Source organism: Mytilus galloprovincialis, chromosome 2 (genome assembly GCF_965363235.1).
Source record: "Mytilus galloprovincialis chromosome 2, xbMytGall1.hap1.1, whole genome shotgun sequence".
NCBI lineage: Eukaryota > Metazoa > Mollusca > Bivalvia > Mytilida > Mytilidae > Mytilus > Mytilus galloprovincialis.
In genome coordinates, this window is record NC_134839.1 from 106,829,115 (window position 1) to 106,854,868 (window position 25,754).

Below are 25,754 nucleotides of genomic sequence, written 5' to 3' on the forward strand. Positions count from 1 at the left end.
GTTGAATGTTCATACTTTGAAAAATTACAATATTACTATCAAGGGTTAATGATGCCAGTTTTGCACCTAGTGATGTTGATTAATAAGTTCAATGATAAAGAATTCAGTTTTATTTGTCACTTTATTTCATATTTGCTCCATTTAACCATAAATAGCATCATAAAAATGAGATAAATGTCTATTACCAGATAAATACCACTGAAATAAACCATAAGTTAGGCAAATAATTACATTATCTTCTAATAGCAAATAAAATGTATAATAAAGTAATAATGAGTTTTATCCAATGTATAAGTATTTCTTTATTGCACTATTTCTGTACTGTCTTCATTCTTTGTTCTAACTTCTCTGTATTTGTCTTAATAGCATCTGTATTCTGTTTAAAGGTTTCTTGAATCTACAATTTAAACAGAAAATTGATTAAAATGTCTGACCATGTTTAAATTTTGTCTGATAAAACAAATAGCAATTGGTTCAGATATTAAATTTTTCAGAAATAAACCTAATAAAGGCATACAGTGGTGCTGCTGACAGTGGTTCTTTGATAAAAGATTGAACATCTTTACAAGCTAAACTTTTATTGCAGTATTCCTCCAACATGACTGAATGTATCTTGATTAATACAACAATAAAGATATTTATCCTGACAAGAAAATTCAGTGGAAATTTAAATTATGTGATTTTTACAAAAGTCTAGCATAAAGTTAAAGATAGTATTTTAATTTCCTAAAACAAAACAGGTTCCCATATTTTTGTTATAACTTTTTAAGACTAAATTTAAAGTAACTGTTCTTCAATTTAATTTTTTTTACAGGGAATTCTTGAGATCTATACATATAAGCTGATTTCATGTTTTATACCCATTGTTGAAATGAGCTTGTTACTTGAAAAATATAAATGTACATATATGTTCTGAATGGATATTTAAAAAAAATTAACACAACATGTTGTTTATCAGCAAACTAGTCAGAAACAGTTAAATGAATTTAGAAAAAACAAGAATGTGTCCACAGTACACGGATGCCCCACTCGCACTATCATTTTCTATGCTTAGTGGACCGTGAAATTGGAATAAATTCTCTATTTTGGCATTAAAATTAGAATGATCTTATCAAAGGGAACATGTATACTAAGTTTCAAGTTGATTGGACTTCTACTTTATCAAAAACTACCTTGACCAAAAACTTTAACCTGAAATTTGCACTATCATTTTCTATGTTCAGTGAACCGTGAAATTGGGGTCAAAACTATAATTTGGCATTTAAATTAGAAAGATCATATCATAGGGCACATGTATACTAAGTTTCAAGTTGATTGGACTTCAACTTCATCAAAAACTACCTTGACCAAAAACTTTAACCTGAAATTTGCACTATCATTTTCTATGTTCAGTGAACCGTAAAATTGGGGTCAAAACTATAATTTAGCATTTAAATTAGAAAGATCATATCATAGAGCACATGTATACTAAGTTTCAAGTTGATTGGACTTCAACTTCATCAAAAACTACCTTGACCAAAAACTTTAACCTGAAGCGGGACAGACGGACGAACGAACGAACGGACGAACAGACGGACGAACGGACAGACGAACGGATGCACAGACCAGAAAACATAATGCCCCTCTACTATCGTAGGTGGGGCATAAAAAGAAATATAACTGAATTTACCTGTTTCAATAAATCTCCATGTGAATGTAGACTAGAATTGATTTCTTGTTGCGCTGTATCTAAATATCCCAGTGTTTGTGTCATCTGTAGAGCTATAAAAGACAAATACCTCAAATAAATCAACTTTAATTCTGGCAAATTATTAATCAAAATTATAAATCAGTACTACATATGTATATTATTTGTTATACTTTTGGAAAGAGCCAAGAATTCTAACTGAAAATATTTGGGTCAAGAAAAGAAAAACAATAGTCATTATGAGTTCCAACATATAGACTGTAAAAATAAGCAGAATAAGCCAAGCTATTAAAAACATTGTATTAAACAAATTAGGCATTTGTCTCAATTTTTTTAAAGCCTAATGGCAAAATAATTATAAGACTTCAAAATTTCATTTATATATCACATATCTGTTTGTCAGAACTAACAAAAATTTAATGTATTATGTAAGTTACTGAATTTTATTTTTTAGAGTAAGTCAAGGCCATGAAAAGACAACAACTGGCTAACAAAATCAAATTATCAGGTACTTTCAGATAAACTCTTTGTGGGAAGAAATAGGTCTTCCAAGTTTTTACAACTTCAGCCAAAAACTAATGCTCATCTCCCTGCCTATATAACAGTTAATGTGAGGGAGGATGTCACCAGATTTCTTTTTAGTTTTTCTTTCATTACACATACAACCTTGTTCATGTAAATCCTTTAAGGAAAAAAGTCTATCTACAACCTGGGGTAATGTGTCAGACACAGAATTCCTACAAACCTTGTTCATGTAAATCCTTCAGAGAAACAAGTCTATCTACAACCTGGGGTAATGTGTCAGACACAGAATTCCTACAAACCTTGTTCATGTAAATCCTTCAGAGAAACAAGTCTATCTACAACCTGGGGTAATGTGTCAGACACAGAATTCATACAAACCTTGTTCATGTAAATCCTTTAAGGAAACAAGTCTATCTACAACCTGGGGTAATGTGTCAGACACAGAATTCCTACAAACCTTGTTCATGTAAATCCTTCAGAGAAACAAGTCTATCTACAACCTGGGGTAATGTGTCAGACACAGAATTCCTACAAACCTTGTTCATGTAAATCCTTCAGAGAAACAAGTCTATCTACAACCTGGGGTAATGTGTCAGACACAGAATTCCTACAAACCTTGTTCATGTAAATCCTTCAGAGAAACAAGTCTATCTACAACCTGGGGTAATGTGTCAGACACAGAATTCATACAAACCTTGTTCATGTAAATCCTTTAAGGAAACAAGTCTATCTACAACCTGGGGTAATGTGTCAGACACAGAATTCCTACAAACCTTGTTCATGTAAATCCTTCAGAGAAACAAGTCTATCTACAACCTGGGGTAATGTGTCAGACACAGAATTCCTACAAACCTTGTTCATGTAAATCCTTCAGAGAAACAAGTCTATCTACAACCTGGGGTAATGTGTCAGACACAGAATTCCTACAAACCTTGTTCATGTAAATCCTTCAGAGAAACAAGTCTATCTACAACCTGGGGTAATGTGTCAGACACAGAATTCCTACAAACCTTGTTCATGTAAATCCTTTAAGGAAACAAGTCTATCTACAACCTGGGGTAATGTGTCAGACACAGAATTCCTACAAACCTTGTTCATGTAAATCCTTCAGAGAAACAAGTCTATCTACAACCTGGGGTAATGTGTCAGACACAGAATTCATACAAACCTTGTTCATGTAAATCCTTTAAGGAAACAAGTCTATCTACAACTTGGGGTAATGTGTCAGACACGGAATTCCACTTCTTTACTAGTTCATACAACTCCATCAACTGAAAATATTTAAACAGGGATTAATTTCAGTTGTTAGTAAACTTTAAATCAGTTGTAAAGTATGCTTAAAATATGATATAATGTTCCATTAACCAACCAAAAGGTGAAAGTAATGGACAACAAGCTATACAGGTTTACCGTAACAAATGTTCATTCGGTACTGTTTTTGCAAAAACCTGATATTTGATTTTAAAAAAAGGCGTAATAATTTTATATATTGTAAATAGTATTTTATTTCATATTGTTTTTTTTATACTTTATATCAAAATCTGTCAAAAATAGTGATACAGAAAGAGGGTATTTCAATCATTTTTTCAAATAATTAATACTTCTAAGAAGTATAAATTTAATACCTATTTTCATATCCCTCATATATGTTTGTTCACTCTGTTTCTTACTAGTTTAAATTCCTTCCTTGTCACTTAACTCTTTTAAAATTACCTTTGTTTGTTTTTCATTATTTTCTTGGGCGGTTTTCTTCTCAGCAATCTGTGTCAGTTTGTGATTTACACCATGAAGTCTGGCATCAACTTGTTCAAGACTTGTAGGCTCCAGTAAAGATAACTTGGAGTTAACTACTGATACAGCTTCCTACAATAAATACAATGCAAAGTTTCTTACAAGATAAATATATATCTTCTTAAGGTGGTACATAACACTGCAGGGAGATCACTCTGTAAAACTTAGCTGAAAGTTTTAACCTTCTATTGTGAATGAAATATAAAGCTTCTCAATGATCAAAATTAGTGTTTGTCAAACTGCTGTATATCCAATGAAATATTTTGATATTAAAAGTGTGTGGTCAAATTTTTTGTAAAAGGGTCAAAGTTAATTTTGTTAAAAGTTTATAAAAATTAAACGAGCCAAATCAATGTTAGTCGAGGTGTTTGTTTGGTACCACCCGCAGTAAGAAAATTATTCAGTCAGAACATAAGATTATAAAGATCTTCTGCATTCTATTTAATACACAAAAAATCCTAAATAAGAAGTTTGTTTTTATGTAAGAGAATCATAGTAATGTATAAGTCTTATAATATTGTCTGGATCGTAAATTTACCATAACCCCCTATCTTCTGTTTTAGCAAGACCTGCTCCTTAAAATTTAAACTGCATGTTTGTCAAAGATCAAAAGCAGCAATACAATATAATTCCTTCAAACAGATCCTAATTAACATGTTTTTTTACTGTTTAAAACTTTTTTATGCCCAATTTTTATGGGCATTAAGTTTTCTGGTCTGTGCGTCCTTCTGTTCGTTCATTTGTTCGTCCGTTCATCTGTCCTGCTTCAGATTAAAGTTTTTTGTTTAGGAAGTTTTTGATGAAGTCGAAGTCCAATAAACTTGAAACTTAGTCAACATGTTCCCTATGATATGATCCTTCTAATTTGAGTGCCAAATTAGAAATTTTACCCCATTTTCACGGTCCACTGAACATGGAAAATGATAGTGCGGATGGGGCATCCATGTACTAGGGACACATTCTTGTTTATTACTGCATCTTAGCATTTGTTATGCATCTTGGTGGATATTTGTCTCATTGGCAATCATACCACATCTGCTTATTTTTATAATGTCTAATCAGTATTTTGATATCAATTATGAGATCAGAAGATTTGGACAACTATTGGTATAATATCTAGGGGAAAAAAACTAATTTCTGGGAAGTAGATTTATAACTTTATAAGCATCTACATGTAGCTTTCTTGCGTGTTTATTACATTGTGACATCATTTAAAAAGATTTCCATCATGAAACCTGATTGTTGACCACAAATATTTCTCAATTATCCCTATACTATTTTAAAATCACACTAATTTTTGCACTTACCAGTAAACATTTACTGTCAGTGTCTGCAGTCAATATACTCTGTAAAATACATAATACAATTCTACAATGGAATAATTCACATAAATACAATTCTACAATGGAATAATTCACATAATACAATTCTACAATGGAATAATTCACATAATACAATTCTACAATGGAATAATTCACATAATACAATTCTACAATGGAATAATTCACATAATACACTTCTACAATGGAATAATTCACATAATACAATTCTACAATGGAATAATTCACATAATGAATGAAACCAACATAATTAACCCCTTTGACTCTTTCAAATCTAAAATCTTATATTTACACTGTAAAGTAATTTGCGTACGTTAGACTAACTATATTTTATTAGATATACCCGCAGTCAAGTGTCGACAAAATTAATTTTTACAAATGTCTACAAATTTCAATATTCTACCAGTCTCTCCAAGAAGAGTACAACTGTTTTAACAATTAAGTAAATTGAGGTGTTTCTTATCTAAAGCATGAAAAGTAGAAAGTGATTCATTTAACAAATATTGATCTTACAAGTTTTTCAGGATTATGTCCTATAACTGCTTCCAGTCTGTCTAATCTCTCTTCTAAACTGGCCATCTAAAACATTATATGAGATATAGATGAAATAAATAAAGCATTTGTGTAAGAATACAGAGAATCCTGGACTGATTGTGACTCTACTAAATCTCCGAAATTGTAAGTGCATAACTGTAACAAGTTCATTTTCAGAAAACGACATCTGTAACAAACATAAACTTTTAGCTACTTCTTTACAAGCAGAACCAAACACAATGAAAGTCCCAACTATGTACTGGCTTCCGAAGCTGCACAAAAAACCTTACAAATATAGATTTATTTCATCTTCCAGCCATTGTTCAACTACTAAATTGTCTGTTATACTTACTAGTACACTTGGTACAATAAAAAACCTGATAATAAATTGTTCAAATAAGGCCTTTGAAAATAGTGGAATTAATTACTTTTGGAGTGTCAAAAACTCGTTGGAAGTACTTGATAAATTGCATGCATATATTGGTGATTTTGAATCTGTTCAAAGTTTTGATTTTTCTACCCTATATACCACTTTGCCTCATATTCTTATTAAGAAAAAATTCACATCCCTAATTAACTGGGCATTTAAAAAGTCGGAATGCGAGTACATATGTTCAAACTCTTTTAGATCATTTTTTAGTAGCAATAAACAAAAGAACAATGTCAATTGGACATGCTTTGATACTATTTATGCACTTGAATTTTTACTTGATAACATTTTTGTTCGCTTTGGAGATTCCGTATATCGTCAAGTTATTGGAATTCCAATGGGGACTAACTGTGCACCACTTATTGCGGACCTGTTTTTGTATTGTTATGAGTTACAATTTATGACTAAAATTAGCAAAGACCCATCAAAACAACATTTGATACAAAAATTTAACAATACTTTTAGATATTTGGATGATATATTGGCTCTAAATAATGACGACTTCAGTATGTATACTAAAGAAATTTATCCTGTAGAACTTACTTTAAATAAAGCTAATGATAACAATGACCACTGCCCTTTCCTCGATCTTGATATCTATATCATAAACGGGAAGCTTAATACAAAAATTTATGATAAAAGAGATGATTTTTCATTTCCTATTGTTAATTATCCATTTTTAGATGGTGACGTTCCCTTGTCACCATCTTATGGTGTTTATATATCTCAACTTATACGATTCGCTCGTGTATGTAACAATGTATTAGATTTTAGCGAGAGAAATTTATGTATTACTGAAAAATTATTACACCAGGGTTTTCGATATCACAAACTGGTCAAAACATTTACTAAATTTTATCACCGGTATAAGGAAATAATTCGTAAATATAACTCAACATGCAGACATCTTATACGTTCAGGTATTTCACATCCAAAATTTTATGGAAATATTCTTTATAAAGCACAAAAATGTCAGTATTCTCCTCAGAAACTAACAAAACCTTTGAATAGACTTATTAAAAGGGGATATAGTTACGATACTGTTGTCAGGTCATTAAAGATTGCATATTTTGGATTTAACATTGATTCACTGATAGGGTCTTTGCATCGGAACTAAACACATTTATTTCTAAATAAAACAGTTGTTGGCATGACACGGGTTATGTTCTTCTCATATATTTTATGATAGTATGATACTAAACCCCTAACGGGAGGGATTGTACCTGATATTCATATGATGAAGACATAATCTTTCAATCAGTTTAATTGAGGTCTGGAGCTGGCATGTCAGTTAACTGCTAGTAGTCTGTTGTTATTTATGTATTATTGTCATTTTATTTATTTTCTTTTGTTACATCTTTTGACATCAGACTCGGACTTCTCTTGAACTGAATTTTAATGTGCGTATTGTTATTCTTTTACTTTTCTACATTGGCTAGAGGTATAGGGGGAGGGTTGAGATCTCATAAACATGTTTAACCCCGCCGCAATTTTGCGCCTGTCCCAAGTCAGGAGCCTCTGGCCTTTGTTAGTCTTGTATGATTTTAAATTTTAGTTTCTTGTGTATAATTCGGAGTTTAGTATGATGTCCATTATCACTGTACTATTATGCATATTTTAGGGGCCAGCTGAAGGACACCTACGGGTGCGGGAATTCTCGCTACATTGAAGACCCATTGGTTGCCTTCGGCTGTTGTTTGCTCTGTGGTCGGGTGGTTGTCGCTTTGACATATTCACCATTTCCTTTCTCAATTTTACAATCTGTTTTTTTAACAAATTTAGTCTTAGATGCAAGATCTAGCTGTCAGTAACTGCAAGAACTCTCAGATCTGTACTTAGTGTCTTTTGTTGTTGGGATGTACCTGGCCAAGTCAACTCTGTATTTTCATTATATGCATTTCTATTTGTATCCATCTGATGAGTTAAGCCTTTTTCAACTGATTTTGAGAGTTCGTTCTTGTGTTGTATTGTTACACCACTGTCTCAGGTTAGGGGAGGGTTGGGATACCTCTTACGTGTTTAACACCGCCACATTCTGTATGTATGTGCCTGTTTTAAGTCAGGAGCCTGTAATTCAGTGGTTGTCGTTTGTTTATTTATTACATATTTGTTTTTTCTTCAATTTTTGTTCATAAATTTAGGCAGTTAGTTTTCTCTTTTGAACTGTTTCCCATATGTCATTTTGGGCCTTTTATAGCTGAAGATGTGCCTTTGCTCATTGTTGAAGGTCGTACAGTGACCTATAGTTGTTAATTTCTATGTCATTTGTTCTCTTGTGGAGAGTTGTCTCATTTGGCAACCATACCACATCTTCTTTTTTTATAAATATAACATTTTTCTCCCAATCTATCACATGTAGGTATCTGTAAAATAAAACTGTAATAAGAATGAAAGAGTCTTGTCTTTGTGATATTTGTACTGTCCTTGTCGACTTTACCTTAGCATTTCTAGAGAACTGTGCCTGTTCAGGTCTGTGGTATAATTCATACATTACACAGTCTTCTCCCTTGCCATCTGGTGACTTTTTAGATTTTTCTACTGGTTTGTAGGCCTGTAACTGTGTCATAAGTCTCCTGAAAGAGACATCACAAGATTAATAGTATTGTTCTTTTTATATTAAGAGAATAAGATATTGATGGCAGACCTTTGATAGTCTGATAAATTTATTCACAGCAGTTAAAGACTGATGATTACTTCAGACTTGACATTTCGTGTGAACAATGTTGATTGTTGAATATAGTATCTTTCCCTTTCACAGTCTTGTTTTGTTGTCGTTGGATAACTGTTTTACTGACTTACAGCTCACATGAACTTCATACATTTTAATTTTAAACACAGGATTATCAAAGGACATGAGATCTACTATTTAACTTCCAGTGAAAACGATATTTGAGAAATTGAAATTTAGAACATGTAGCAGTCAGGAGTACTTTGATCAAACTTATTGGTATATCATTCATAATGAGATAATGACTTCTGTAAAGCTCCTTGTGGATCAGACAGGTTGACTGTTGTATCAGGTCCCAGTAATTTTTCTAGTTGTAAATCACTTAGTTGATGTTGTAAATACTCCAGCTGTTTACTGAAGGCTACAGGGTTCAGTTTCTCTGTATTAGCTTCCTCTTTTACATTCTCCTGTAAATAACATTCAGTTTATCATTTGAAACATCATCAAAAACTTTCAATAGTTCAAATGGAAACGTTTTTAATTCATAGGCATAAGGAAAGATAGTCCAAATACAAACTTTTAGAAATAATTCATTGACATAAAACAAACAAAACAAACAAACAAAATTCGTTTGTTTATGTAATTTATACATGTTTCTCATTTCTCGGTTTTTTATATAGATTAGACCGTTGGTTTTCCCGTTTGAATGGTTTTACACTATTAATTTTGGGGCCCTTTATAGCTTGTTGTTCGGTGTGAGCTAAGGCTCCGTGTTGAAGGCCGTACATTGACCTATAATGGTTTACTTTTTTTAAATTGTGATTTGGATGGAGAGTTGTCTCATTGGCACTCACACCACATCTTCCTATATCAAAATAATTTATTAGAGTCTCACCTCTTTAAAACATTTGATATAAAACACAATATTATATTAACAATTTATAAAAGAGCTACTCTAAAAAGAGTTATGAGAGACTGTAAAAACACAGATTAAAATGCATTTCTATTACATCTATAACATATATCAATATATCTTAGCATAAAACACCATACTATTAAATACAATTATACAAAAAGAAAGAGAGTTCCAGTTCAAAATTCAGGTTTACTTAACTTGTAAAGACAAGTTGTATGAAGATTATAAGTGAAAAATGTTTGAAGTTTGATGCTTTTATAATTGTGTTAACAGACAAAACAATAACAAAGTTCCAAGTAATTTACCTTAATTCTATTTGCTTCCTCTGCAAGCTCCCGAATCTCATGTTGTATCCTTTGGTACTTCTGTTGCGGAGTCTCTATTTTTCCTTCTTCAAGCTGTTGTAATAAAGATTAGTGTAGTTATAAAAATGGTTTCATTCTACGTACATCATTAAGTAACATGCTGTCATCTTAGGATTATTTAGTGACGGTTACCTGAACATTGATACAAAGGCCAGATGACAAAGAAGGTATGACAAAAATGATCATGAACAATTATCATGAAATTAGTTCAAGTTGTTGTATTTTTTTTAAATGCAAGAAGTTTAAAGACCATATTCAAATGTATCAGACAAAATTTAAAAGGTCTTTCAAATGTTCTATAAATAGATTTATGAGAATTTGGTGCACTTTGTATGTTTGTATATTCAAAATTGATTTGCAAGTTTTGAATGTTACTAAACTACTGTTTACTATCTTATTTATCTACCATGAAATGTTTTAAACATATTTTGTTCAAATATAGATATTAGATCTTGCAAAAACTGTTGACTTTCATTTCCCAAAATACCTTATAATATACATTATGTACCTATAATATGGAAATAACTTTTAATTTGCTAATATTGTTGAACAAACATTATGCTTTCAACATATATCAGTTTGAGTGATTGCTTTTTTTCCCCTTTATATAATCCATGACTTGTCAGTAACTGAGTAACTTTTCTTTAAATTTGTAATTTTTAATATTTTTCATAGAAGTTTATACACAAACCATTTCATATTCTGTTTTATCTGCATCATAACCTGTTCTTCTTGAAGATGTAATTCTGTCTGAAAAGTCTGTTATAAAATAATATATTATTAATATATATCCTATATATATATGAATGAATGACAATGTAAAATATTTCACCATATGTGGGAAAAAAACAAGAGAGATTTAAAAGCAAAATGTGGAAATTTATTCAATGTTTTCTATTTGCATATATATACACATATTTAAACTGCAACTAGTTGTGTTTATTTCCTAAATATAGTAACACAGCTATATTTTGTGCAACGTCAATTTCATAATATAGAACTTTTTCCAGAGGTACCATAAAGGATGAAAATAAGTTTGAAATTAGTTTTACAATTTGAAAAGCTATCAGTGTATTAATTTAAGTTGCAGTATAAAAACAAAATTGTACACATATATACCAGTATCGATATATCATGGATGATAAAATAACTACAATTATCTAATTCAATATAAAAGTTGTCTCTATTCAACCCTTTTTATCAGTCATAAAATAGCCATCTCAGTTTTCATCAGATAAACTTTACTCAGCAGAGAATAGTAAGGCAAAAAATGTAATGGTTTAAAGACTTACTCTAATTTTGAGTATAGTAATATGAAAATAAGTATTATTATTATCAAAAGTGACAATGGTTGATTCTGTTGACCATCAATGAAACATCAAAATATACCTAACAGTATACTATTACTAACCTATATTTGATGCTTTCAGGTCTTTGCCTTTAAACTTGCCAAGGGCAGAAGATGTGTCAATGTTTGATTTGTCTATACTTTCATTTTCTTCTTCCTGTATATATATATATATATATATATATCAAGAGATTATTACACAGAATCTTTTCTCTTTTATCATAAATGGACATAAAACTTATGTTTTTGCTCAATGCACTAAATTGACAACTATTACATAAGGGTGTTGATTGCATGAATGCAATCTTAACTCCATAATATAGAGGCTTTAAAGAGGTTATGTCCTCACCTAGATCTATGGGCATTGACTCCTATAAGCAAATATGTCAATATGATATTACAGATCCTGACTTGCTGGTAATTTTTGTTGTTTACAATTTGTCTTTATCAATTTCAATTAGTTTTGGTTTAAAGTGCAAAAAACTGACAATAATTGTTCTTTAAGAGTCAAAAACTCCTGGAAGTACATTTGTAGATCAATGATTTCGCCCAAGTTGACTCTTTGTATTAAAATGATTACTTGCTGATCATTTTTGCTATCTAAACTTTCTATCCATTTATGATAGTTTTCCATATAATATACAAAAAAAACCTTAAATAATCATATTAGGGGATAAACAAAGAGTTGACTGGTTCAAGTAATTCAGAGGACATGAGATCGTGATGTTCTTAATTCTCAGTTTTCTGACAACAAAGACGATAGACACTAAGTGATGAGAATATCCCCTTATCTTTCAGACTTCATGAATATGTAAAGCTTGGTAAATATTTATATAATACATATATTATATAGCTACCTTGACTTCACTGGGTGTCTGTAAAGCTTGGTGAATATCTATATAATACCTACCTTGACTTCACTGGGTGTCTGTAAAGCTTGGTGAATATCTATATACCGTATATTTTCGAATTTAAAGCGCATCGTTTTATAAGCCGCACGGCCGTTTTTTTGGGGGAAGATTGTTTTTGTCCTTACATAAAACGCACCTGAATATTAAGCGCAGACTGAAGAAAACGTATATTTATTCTACTGACCTGATAGCGTCATGAATATTTTCTCCTTTTGTAACTCACACCGTAATTTGTTTCATTTCTATTTTCAGATTGGTGAGAAAGTTGAGAGTATTTTTGAATATATTTATTTGTGTCATATTAAAATAAAAAATCGTAATAAAATAATTATACTTTTCTCATTGTTTTAATTATGCCAGTTTCGTTTGATGTTTTTTGTCAACAATGGCCATGTGTTGACAGCTTGGGTGTCCATTGAACCTTGTTGTTTTGATTAAAATTAGTATGGTATTGATTGCTTGTTTATTGTTTGAATTGGCATTAAGGATTTAAATTAATCTTAAAAATGTATGCATGAAAGGTCACCCAAGCCATAAAACTGCCATTGTTTATCTTGATTATGACCTACTTACCTGTACCCACGTGTGAAAACTGTTCACCCAAAAGTCAAGATTTTTTTTTAATTAAATCAATCTTAAGAATTTTATTGTTGTCTATAAAATAAAAGTTGAAGTTCTGAACGTAACAAACATTTTTCAATTTTAATTTGGATGAATACAACAAACAAAACAATTTACTTTTTGCAAGTCATTGTCTATTTTCAAATGAAAGTGTTATGAGCAATGACAAGGGGGATTAAAAGAAGACAGCAATAAATAAATGTTTTAACAGATTAAATTATAAAAATTAGTATTCTTTTTTTTTTAGTTAAACATCCAATAATATTTCGTAAAGATATTTCGTTTTGAAACACAATAAAACGACAAACAGTTACTCTTCAGTATTTTATCCTGTTTGGTACCTCTTCTCAAACACGATTATCTCTCTTTGTTTATGAAGCACTTTAAAGTGTCGATTTAAGCACATGCATCACCATCGTCATTTAAAGAAACTTGTAATATTGGCAAGACACACAATCACTTTCTTTATTATTTCATTAGAAAATTTTATATTAAAACACATTAAATCAACTAACAACTACATATTTATGATAAATACACAATTAATATCCTGTATGGACACAGTTATCTTTCTTTGTTTACGAAATGAACACTAAACACATGGTTATCGACTTCCTGTAAACCAACAATGATTGAATGAAATAAAAACAAACGATTTAGTTAATATATTTATTTATTCATAACAAAATATGCAACATTAACAATTTATCAAGTCACTGCAAGCACTTGACAATCTGACTGTCTCCAGAAAACAAATCCAGATATTTTTTTCTTTCACCGTCGTCCTGAAAACAGAAAATAATACTTACATAACACGCACCCGAGTATAACACGCAGGGACAAAGACAGAGAAAAAAACCTGCGGCTTATTTAACGATTTATACGGTAATACCTACCTTGACTTCACTGGGTGTCTGTAAAGCTTGGTGAATATTTATATAATACCTACCATGACTTCACTGGGTGTCTGTAAAGCTTGGTGAATATCTATATAATACCTACCTTGACTTCACTGGGTGTCTGTAAAGCTTGGTGAATATCTATATAATACCTACCTTGACTTCACTGGGTGTCTGTAAAGCTTGGTGAATATTTATATAATACCTACCATGACTTCACTGGGTGTCTGTAAAGCTTGGTGAATATCTATATAATACCTACCTTGACTTCACTGGGTGTCTGTAAAGCTTGGTGAATATCTATATAATACCTACCTTGACTTCACTGGGTGTCTGTAAAGCTTGGTGAATATTTATATAATACCTACCATGACTTCACTGGGTGTCTGTAAAGCTTGGTGAATATCTATATAATACCTACCTTGACTTCACTGGGTGTCTGTAAAGCTTGGTGAATATCTATATAATACCTACCTTGACTTCACTGGGTGTCTGTAAAGCTTGGTGAATATCTATATAATACCTACCTTGACTTCACTGGGTGTCTGTAAAGCTTGGTGAATATCTATATAATACCTACCTTGACTTCACTGGGTGTCTGTAAAGCTTGGTGAATATCTATATAATACCTACCTTGACTTCACTGGGTGTCTGTAAAGCTTGGTGAATATCTATATAATACCTACCTTGACTTCACTGGGTGTCTGTAAAGCTTGGTCATCTTCAGGTAATTCATCTGTTTCATAAACATCTGGTGCACCTATATCCTACAAAATATCAACAGTTCATACATGTCATATTTCATAAACAGCTGGTGAAATTATTCCCTACTTGTTCAAAATATCAACAGTTCATAAACTCTGGAGAATATAATTATACAGACTACAATATATTAACTTGTTAAGGGCTTAAGGCATTGGTTCAAGGCTAATTAAATCTTGAATACCATTTTTACTGGACATGCCCAATATAAAAATAATAAAATGGACAATTCAGAATCTAATGGGCAATAATACTGTTTATACCCTAAAGTGAACAAAGCATCATAAAATTGGTTGGATTTCCATTGATTGAGACAATAGACAATCACATCATTTTGGTGAAAGCTTTTGATAATGTTACAGAGAACACGTTGGATTCAGAAAGGATTTATTCTACTGCAATATTTCTAGGTTTTTTTTTAGGTCTATTTACGCAAACTTGTCCGCCATCACATAAAATTCCCTTTTTGCATAACAATTTAAAACATTTGACATCATAATAAACAAATGAAAGTTGCATAACCGCAACAGGTTATTCAGATCTATCTTGATTTTGGGTCATTCACAGCAAACAATTTCACTTCAATACCCAAAATTGTAATAGACAATTTTTGAATTGTGTATTTTACCATAAATTCCATTGTTTGATGATATTATCTACACCAATTTACCAGACCTGTCAAAGGTTAAAAATTATCTCATATCTTCTTTTTTTCTTTTGGTATACTGATGAAGAACTTATTAAAATGCTTTGATTTCTTTTTTTGGCATGATTCGTGTACTTTTTCAATGGCAAAATAATTGAAGAATAGAGGAAAAATTGCCATGATGAAGAACAGTTATTCAATCAGTAATGAGAAAATAGATCAAGCTTTATCAATTATCAGATCTAGAGGTGCTTTTGAGTTGGAAATTGATAAAAAAAAAAAAACCACATCAAAAACCATAACCAAAATTTTTATTCAGTTAGATAATGTAAAAATCAGGATTTTGACTTGTTTTAAACTATCCTGAAATAGGGATTCAGGTTGAGGCATGAAAATAGGGATGATTACCGCAAAAAATCAGGATAGTTGGCAGGTCTGATTGACCTTAATTGAGTCATCTGCTGTAACACATTCATAAACAAGAATGTGTCCACAGTACACGGATGCCCACTCGCACTATAATTTTATATATTCAGTGGACCGTGAAATTGAGAAAACTTGCATTTGATATTCAAATTAGAAAAATCATATCATAGGGAACATGTGTACTAAGTTTCAAGTTGTTTGGACTTCAAATTAACTTTATCAAAAACTACCTTGACTGAAAACTTTAACCTGAAGCCGGACAGATGGACGAACAGACAGGAAACATAATGCCCCTACACTATCGTATGTGGCACCTACAAACAACTCTAAAGTGATGTATACAAGGGATTCTGATACCGATTTTATGAATACACCTGATCGCTATATTATGATTTTATGAATACACCTGATCGCTATATTATGATTTTATGAATACACCTGATCGCTATATTATGATTTTATGAATACACCTGATCGCTATATTATGATTTTATGAATACACCTGATCGCTATATTGAAATATGTCTTGCTTGAACTTTTGATGTCATACAATGATTACTTTTCCATTGTGGCGTCATTCATTTTCTATTGTGACGTCAAAATTTTACAGGAACTTTTGTGATGTCCAGTTAAGGTAGATAAATAGCAATAAGGTGTATAAACTCAGTTCAGCTGTTCAAGAGAAAAAATGCTACTTTGCTAGCTGGATCATATCATATGAGTCATCTGGTTGAACTGGTGATTACACATGACAGGATCAGTGTATGTTCGTTTCGTAACCATTAAAATGAAATTGAGTAGTATTATAAGAGTAAAAAAGCATTATGTAATCAAAATTAATTACAATGCCTGGTAGATTAGCATATTTTGGATCTGCCATCTTCTGCCTCCGTCTCCGAATAATTGATTAATTTGACAGAATAACTTCCGGTAGTGAATCAAAGTCTGAAGAGCGCTTTACAAAAGCGTAACTCAATGTACCGGGAGAAAGACTCCCGTTAATGAAATTTTAGAAATTGAAAATAGACTCCTACACGTACTCATTACCAGTCCTGCCAATATCTCTAACGATTGATGATTGTTGAAAATGTAAAGCCAAAAAAACATCTGTTGTATATGCACATACATTCATCTACTGCCTTGTTGTTTTGTCTATATACCCACATTTATTTTCCTTGCTGTACTGTTTCTATAAAAACGACTTTCACTACTAAGGCAGCAACCATTCGATTTTCTGGGGGGGGCTATGGTTTTTTTTTCTGTACAAACTTTTTTTTTCGCCTGTGGCGAAAAACAATCTATTTTTTTCGCGACAAGTCGAAAACAATTTTTTTCTTTCAATTTTAGCATTACATATAGTGGCAGCTGGGGGTGAAACAAACAATTTTTTTTTCTCAGAATCAAAAACAAATTATTTTTTTCTCCAAAAACTGGAAACAAACTTTTTTTTCCAAAAAAAACCATAGCCCCCCCCAGAAAATCAAATGGTTGCTGCCTAATAGTATTACTATACACCTTATCGCTATTTTTCCACCATTACTGGATATCACACAGGTTCCCGTAAAATTTCGACGTCATAAAACAAAATATCTGACGCCACAATGGAAAGTGATTGTTGTATCATGTACATGTATGCGTCAATAGTTCAAATGGCTGGATCAGCCGGGATAAGAGATAAGCCTAAGTTATGATAAGGTGTATAGTACTAAGATATTTATATTCCAATTTAAGGGCCCATGAAGAGGAGGTGGGTATCTGCACGGAAGAACACAAAATAAATTTGCCATTTCACGATAAACGAAACAATTAAAAAAATTTTGCATGTTGATCTTTTTACCTATTTCACGAAACACAGTGAATATCAAACCTTTTTCACGGCTGCACATGAAATAAAAATGCCTGAACACGTTGCAAGGAAATAACCCTTTACCACCCTCCATGAAGAGCAAAGTAATTTATTACAATGATTTTGATAATTAGCATGATTAGTACTACATGTACATTGTTGTACTACTTGAGTCTAGATATATTTCCAAATTTTGTCTTTACATCCTCCCACTCAATAAAATGTATCATACTGCGTATTCATGTTTTTCCTGGGCACTTTCAAAGAACCTTTTTTTTATAACTTCAAATACAAGAGGGTAGTAATGCCCTTTACTGTCAGGCAACACACGGCCATTTTCAACTAACCGTTAGTATTAAATTGGTTAAAATTTATTTATACCTTGGATATCCAGCAAAAAAGTACCCTACAAGCATTAATGAATCAATACTATGTTTTTGTATAACAATCGAGAACATTGTTATTAGATATTGTGTCATATAATGACATACCGGTATGCATGATATGGTCCTTAGTTCGTGTCTGTCATATATTTTTTTGTAAATTGTATTGTAATATATTAGGCAGTAAAACTAAGTAATTGAATTTTTCATGTCAGGTCCCTTTATAGTCCACTATACAGTATGGCATTTTACTCATTGTTTAAGGCTGTATAGTTGCTAATAATTACTTGGATCCACTTCATTTGAACTCTAATGGATAGATTTCTCATATGTAACTATACCACATCTCCTTATTGTTCATGTTGTTGCTAATAACTGCAATGCTACTTATTATTTAAATTCATTTTCAGGAGAAAATGATAGCTAAATGGACGCCCTGTTTGGTTTAATTAGAATGGGCTGTATTTGTGGTAAAGAAGCCCTTCGCATCAATGATAGAAGATTTTATCTCCGATCAAGATTAGGAGAAGGGTAAGTGTATGTATACATGTACATAGTTGGTAAGATATATTTATCAAGTTTAGCATGTTATTTAAAATTTATAAACTTTTAAGAGCATTTTCGGAACCTGAAAAACTTAATCTCAAGATGTCTTTTTTTCTTTTTTTACAGTGGGTTTAGCTATGTTGACCTGATAGAGGAAATCAGAACTCACAAAGACTATGCTCTTAAGAGAATAACATGTCATTCTAATGAGGAAGAAAGGATAGCTTTGCAAGAGATAGAATTAATGAGAACATTCCAGCATCCAAACATCATTCCATTAGAGGCGTCCTCTGTCATTAAAGTCAACCAGTATTCCAAATCTCTAGACATTGTCAGTGAAGTCCTCATTGTCATGCCTTATTATTCAGTAAGTCCAATTAAAAAATGTGAAGTCTCTAATCTTGTCAAAGTCTTGACTGAAAGCAATAAAATGTTCCTTACTTTGATATCCTTTTCCTCATTTTTAGATTTTCATAAAAAAAAGTGTTTAATAATTAAGATATAATTCATGGGATGGGCGCTTGAATTTATACTGATTTTACCACGATTTGGCCCTGTATGCTAAATATTTTACTAACAGCTACAGGGAGAGGTAAAATATCTGCATAAAGGGAAAACCCATTTTTGGATACACAAAATATAGTGCATTGATTTTAACATTCAATACACCTTATCCATGAACATTTCCAGAGCTTATCAATGTAATTTATGCTCAGATATATTCAAGGCACAAAATGATGTTACACTTGTCAAAAAAATTACATAACTTTTGCAAAGTGCAGGAATCATAATATCTGTTCTAAAAATAGAATGATGTCGTTGTTTAAATCATCTTTAAACATTTGGAGTTATCTTCCATTGTCTAGAACTGCCGTTAAATCAACTAAATTCAATGCTATAATTAATTTTACTTCCAACTGTTAGAATTGAAGCAATCTTACAGTTCAGTGCTTGCAAGCACTTTGATTTACTTATATAAGAAAATTATATAAGTAAAATAGATATCTAAATGTCCAAGAAATTAAACTCTTATATTTATATTATCAGAGAGGATCCTTACAAGATGTAATAGAAAAGATGAGTAAGAAGTCGGAGAGATTTCCAGAAGAAAGTGTTTGGGAATTGTTTAAGGGGATCTGTCTTGGACTCCAAGTGTTCCATAAACACAATCCTCCATATGCTCACAGGTATTAAACCAATCAATTATTGTCTTTTTTTTCAGTGTTTGATTTGGGGGGGGGGGTGTTTGCTTTTATTTCTCATTAGTACCAAGTAAACATCTTGTTGAAAACAAACTCCATAGCAAAAATAATAAATATGATCAAAAGACAAACAACAGTATACAAAACACAAAACAGGTTAAAAGTATAATTCAGTAGGCGACATTGGAGGAAAAAAGGATGGGATTACGGCTACTACAATTGCAATGTATCAACTGTCATCTAAGCAACAGATATTTAATAACAGTGAACTCAGCAATGGCATTCCTAAAATTTTTGAAGACCTGTTTTTTTTTTTTAATTTCATCACTTGGAACTCTTGGTTAAATAGCTTCCTTGTAAACAGCAACCCTCTTTAAAAAAAAATCATGAAATGAATTACAAGCTTATCAAGGTGTTTACTCAAGTTTCATGTAAAGAAAGTAAATGTGATAGACTTTTCCAAATGCTTACCAGGTATATCATTGTATATGAAATGTATTAAATTGAAGGTTGGTTTGATACCTTTTGTATTTATATAGACAAAATGTATTTTTTACAGAAAATTTTATCATGATTTTATTAGGGAGAATTTTCAAATTGTCTAATGTTTATTCTATAATTATGAATTAAGGTTAAAAAAAAATAAGGATGACATAAAACTGGTAGTGTTATTTCTTTTCCTTATGTGAAGATCTCAAGACTACCAATATTTCTTTTCTTTTTCTAGGGATCTCAAGATGGCCAATATAATGTTAGCAGATGATGGGACAGCGATAATAATGGATTTAGGTTCTGCAAATAAAGCCAGAGTAGAGATCAAAACTCCATCTCAGGCACACACCTTGCAGGTAAATTTTGTATTTACTTTAAGGATCAGCATTTCTTTGGTGGACAAACTGGTAAACAAATTATTGTTTTTGCTTATTTAGTTTAAATGTTTGAGACCACTTTATTGCTAGTCTAGGGTATTTAGTATAGTTCCAAGAATCAATTGGGTTATTTCTTATCCTTTCTACTATTTTTCTAATAGTCACGTTACATATTTATTGAAATAGATCAGCATAAGATTTATTCCATAGTTCACATGTTAAAGTTTGTAGGCCATTTTATGACAAAAATATAGGGAACCCATAGTATGTAATTGGTATTTGGACCAAATTTTGTCAACACTGAGGTTGTGATTTCCAATCAGGCATCTTGGAGGTACTTCCAACTCCACAAGTAATTGATTAGGAATATCAGTTTTCCTACCAAAGGTTAGTTGTTCTCTCCAGCCACCCTGGCTGCCATGAAATAGCACAATAGTGTTGAAAAGTGGCATTAAACACCAATCAATAAATCAATCAAACCATTTCCATGAAGATTTTTGTGGCCTATTTCTCTGTCATAGTCAATTGACTTTGAAAGTTTGTGTAGTTAACATGGTTATATATTGCTATTTTCAATATTTGCAGTTTACTATCATTATTTACTACATATCTCTGTGTTAACAGTGTATTACCTATTCTACATAAAAAAATTAAAATGTTGATATATTGTTCATATTCATTTTCCTTCCCATATGGTGGTAACTGTAAATCAAAGAAGAAATATTTTATAATTAATTGAAAAATTACATCTTATAAACAGAAAAAAACCTTATATATAGAAAAAAAACACAGGATGATCATAAAGGGAGTATCAGATGTCAATTCTACTTATTTGCACTTTAAAAATACTTAAAAGAGAATTTAAAGAATATCCTAAAATGTAGCAACTCTTCACATAAACTTAGGTATTTTTAGTGGAAATATAGAGCAAATCTACAAAAAATGCACCTCCAAATTTAATAGTTCTTTTTTTAAAACGTATAAATTGTAAAACTAAATGGCTTGTCTTGAAAGTTTTCTTACAATACTAATCTATATTTGTAAATCTTATACTCATATTGTAGGATGAAGCAGCAGAAAGATGTTCTATGTTCTACAGGGCACCAGAACTTTTTAATCCAGAACTGGGTTCCAGTGTAGACGAAAGAACAGACATTTGGGTAACTTTTGATATAACAGACATTCACTAGTATTATAAAGTTGAATAAAACAAAAATTGCATATCGTCGTGATTCATTCAAATAATGAATCATAGATTTTGGGTATACGTTAAGGAGAGATAAATCCAACAGTATCAATGAAGACATCCTAAGGTCAGAATCAGAATACCATTTTAATAAGTTCCACACCACATGTAACAATGACAAAAAAAAAAGACAAATAGCGTTCAAAGAAGACAGGTATCAGTACAATTATTAAAGTCTAAGGCTGTTGGGAATAAGTTGAAGAGAGCCTATTAAAGTTCTGCATTCAACACTCAATTCTCAAAGTGACAAACATGTTATTGTAGGAAGATAAAACAAAAAGCAATCACTGACAAGGTTTCTTACATGGGACCAGCAACTTGTGGCACAATTTTAGAAGTTCTTTTAAATCGTAACCCTTTCCCTTTTAATTTCAATCAGTGGAGTAAAAAAGATAAATAAACCAATATACCATAAAAAACAGAAGAGTAAAAGCACACAATTCTATAGCATAATATATTAAAAAATACTAGTACAAACAATTCAAGACTAACCATATTGTATGAAAGAACAGCTACAAAATAAAAATCTCATAGTACTAAACCTACTGACAGCTTTCCTACACGTCTTGTGCTTCATTGATCAAGTTAAGTTTTTGTAAATAAGGCAATGTGATATGATTACCAATAGTATAGGAGGAAATAAGTATTCCAAAGTCATTGAGATCAGTGATATAAAGACACAATAAAACATATCCTTGAAGGTCTAGTAGAAGTAATTGTATACATGATTTCAGTCTTTAGGTTGTTTGTTATATGCATTAGCCTACTTGACATCACCATTTGAGAGTGATTATAATCATGGTGGAAGTATAGCTCTTGCTGCTCAAAGTGGTCGAGTCAAATTTCCAGAGGACAATAGGGGGTAAGTCTTCTCTTACATATTGACCAAAAAACTTTTTTTCATGTTCAGTGCAATTTTAAAAAAATTAGGAATGTCAAATCTAGAATACTTGGACAGTTTTACCGGACCCTAAATCATGCTTGATCATATCTAGAAGTCAAATTTTCAATTTGTAAATTTCCAACAAAGTATATATAAATGATGATGTTAGCCTTGTAAACCCAAGGTTATCTGATGGAGAACTTTATATGTGTTAAGTAATTAAATGTTCTGTAAATCTACATATCTTTGACTTGACAATAAATGAACTGACTTATGGTACAACCAATATTACTTGTATTTTTACATATACCAGGTACTTAAGATTAATTACTTTACAGTATATCAGTGCAATTTTTAATGGATTTTCACCACCTCTGTACCAAAAAGTTTATTGCTCGACCATATCAATATTGGTTTTTTTGCCAAAAAAATTGTGATAAACATTTTTTTATTTTTTTTTGTTTTATGTTCATTCATAAGTGAAAAATCTGAAGTTGTGACTTTATACCACTTTTTGTATACTTGTTTGGAATCAAATTTCATCTTTCTTTTTTTATATTTATATATATATAGAGAGAGAGGAAGTAAGATTACAGACAATTAAAAACCAATTCTTCAGAAAACAATTGAAGGTCTTTCCACCTCGATAATAAGAATGAAATTTAAAAAACCATGTTAGAAAATGTCACTCCTTGTTGAATGAATTTGGTACTTCAAATTGATATAAAAAATAAGATTAATAGGTATATGCAGAAGACTTTATTGTTTTATAATGAACAAGAAAGAATTTTTAGCAAAGGTCAAAATCTAGAACGTCAAATTGACCATTGACCTTGACCTCAATTTCAAGGTCATAGGTCAGTGATCCCAAATCAATACATCCCAGGTCAATCACGTGTATGGTTGTTGAGAAATACTGATTTCAAATACAAAAGAGGAGAAAACTCCTTTAAGGCGAAGTGTACGTAATTAAACTACACAATGGATGTTTTTAAAATTTTACATGTAGATTCTGCTTCTAAAAATAAATCGGAAAATAAAATAAAAAAAGGGGGTAACCGTTTTCGTTTTTGAGATACAAGCTGTTGAAGTTAACAGCATCATACACCAAAATTACAAAGGATATATAGGGAAAATCGTGAAATTCGGCAGGAATTGTTACATTTCCAAGATTTTCTATTATATTAGACAATCGATTTTTTTTTAAATTTATGAGACGATTCTAAAATGTCTGAGGAATCGATTGGTACAAAGAAAGTCCTTAGCAACCGTGCTACTTTTCAAGCTATACCCTGTTAAAGTTGAATCTTGAGTGTAAAAAAAAAAAAAAAACAACGACAACGTTATTGACGTCGCCGCAACAGTTACGACGCTTCATATAGTCCTATACTTGTATGAAATATATACCGTTTTGTTGGAGTTCGTGTTGCTCGGTCTTAAGTTCTTTATGTTACGTTTTGTGTACTATTGTATTGTATGTGTCTATTATATTCGGGTGCGTGCGGAGATCGCCAAGCGGTTGACATTTTCTTCATTATGAACTAGAACTATTTTCGACCTCGGTGCCTTATTTTTTGTTAAATTCTAAACACTGCGACGTGTTTTCAAAATCTTTGTTCTCATAAAACTTCATTTCATCAAGGTCTTTTCTCAAAATATCAGCCATCTGTCTGGCACAGGATAACAAATCAATATTTAAGTAAATTTAAGTTGTGTGGCAATTCTTAGTACATTTGGGTAAATTAATCTTATCTTTGTGCCGCATAAGCATCTCTATAATTCAACACATCCCTGAGCCACGACATTATATATTTTATGCATCGCATGCGCTTCTTTTTATTACAATCCAGACCGGCTAGTAACCGTTGTATAACTTTACACGTCTGAAGACGAATATTTGCGTGAAACATTTTTGTATGATTTTTATTTCTGGAAATCAATCTGAAATCTACAACAGTCCATTTCCGAAAGTCGGGCTGGACCTTTACTTTTATGTGCATTCGGGATTTACACAAATTGTAACCCGAATAATTCAGTCGTATTTTTCAGCTGATGTACGAATGCTACATTTCTCGTGTGGGAGAAAATCGGACATGGAAAGGGCTTGAATTATTCGAGTTACTCAAATTGAAACTCGGGAATTTCTAGCTGTTCGGAATTCGCGGAAACAAATTTTCGGCATTACGGTATTGAATCAATAGAGATACCAATTATTTCTTTTAACAAATTCGAATACCAGTCAGTTTATAGGACTTCAGTTTGAAATAGGGGCGGCAATCCATTCGTTTTATCCAATCAATTGAAAAAGGGGGGGGGGGGTCAACATTGATAGTCAAAAAGCCTTGAAATATTCAATAAAAAACGTTGAATGTAAATTATATGAACTTAAAAATCTCATATTATAAGACTAGTAAACCACTGGCTTCTCAATTCTTGTATGATAATGAACTAGGTGAAAACCTAGAGCTGACCGAGTGCGAGATCCTCATGGATAATCATCGAGGTCGTTAAACACCCCTTGCAGTAAACTTTGGTTAAATTTTAAAAAAAATCGAAATGTAATAGTCTGAACACATTTCACCGCTCATTCCACTGAATATTAAATTGCAGTTACAAGATTAAAAAAGATTACAATTAAAAAAAATCAAATCCCGACTACCCGAAATTCGGAAATAGAATTCCCGGATCCCGGAGTTCCGATAAAGGTCCTACCCCCTCCCCCCCCCCTCGTAATTCTATATTCTATTCATTCTTAATCTTGAATTGAGACTTGATACTTCAAAATTACATTCTCTAATTTTGAATGATACACACAGGCACAATAAAAGAAAACAGATTTCGCTATATATCTCTTCGAAATTGGAATTTGTGAAAGAAGAAATGACATCATGTTATATTTTATCTTACATG

The 25,754-nt window shown here is 31.5% G+C and overlaps 2 protein-coding genes across 2 annotated transcripts in view; one reads left to right on the forward strand and one right to left on the reverse strand.

The window, feature by feature from the left end:
- Positions 1-102: 102 nt before the first annotated feature.
- On the reverse strand, positions 103-16,831 carry LOC143065291 (dynactin subunit 2-like). The gene is made up of 13 exons (XM_076238785.1): positions 16,714-16,831; positions 14,722-14,802; positions 11,668-11,761; positions 10,948-11,015; positions 10,197-10,289; positions 9,282-9,442; positions 8,745-8,880; positions 5,857-5,922; positions 5,311-5,349; positions 3,926-4,075; positions 3,381-3,483; positions 1,670-1,761; positions 103-397 (listed from the first exon to the last, which is right to left on the reverse strand). Exons 1-13 carry the CDS (start codon positions 16,747-16,749, stop codon positions 311-313), a joined length of 1,206 nt encoding a protein of 401 aa, XP_076094900.1. The 5' UTR covers positions 16,750-16,831; the 3' UTR covers positions 103-310.
- Positions 16,831-25,754, forward strand: part of LOC143065290 (uncharacterized) — a 38,006-nt gene continuing 29,082 nt past the window's right edge. The window contains exons 1-6 of the mRNA XM_076238782.1: positions 16,831-16,958; positions 18,509-18,629; positions 18,771-19,011; positions 19,692-19,831; positions 20,574-20,694; positions 21,780-21,875. Of these exons, the coding sequence (XP_076094897.1) occupies positions 18,526-18,629; positions 18,771-19,011; positions 19,692-19,831; positions 20,574-20,694; positions 21,780-21,875 (702 nt within the window). The 5' untranslated portion in view covers positions 16,831-16,958; positions 18,509-18,525. The remainder of the gene's footprint in view (positions 16,959-18,508; positions 18,630-18,770; positions 19,012-19,691; positions 19,832-20,573; positions 20,695-21,779; positions 21,876-25,754) is intronic.

What these genes read in the sequence shown, in the direction of transcription:
- LOC143065291 (XM_076238785.1), bottom strand. Translation starts at nt 16,749, where the DNA reads ATGGCAGATCCAAAATATGCTAATCTACCAGGCATT. An exon ending in CCTGAAAGCATCAAATATAG is followed by an intron (nt 11,016 to 11,667) that starts GTTAGTAATAGT and finishes ATTTTATAACAG; the next exon opens with ACTTTTCAGACAGAATTACA. An exon ending in AGTTCTCTAGAAATGCTAAG is followed by an intron (nt 5,923 to 8,744) that starts GTAAAGTCGACA and finishes ATAATGTTTTAG; the next exon opens with ATGGCCAGTTTAGAAGAGAG.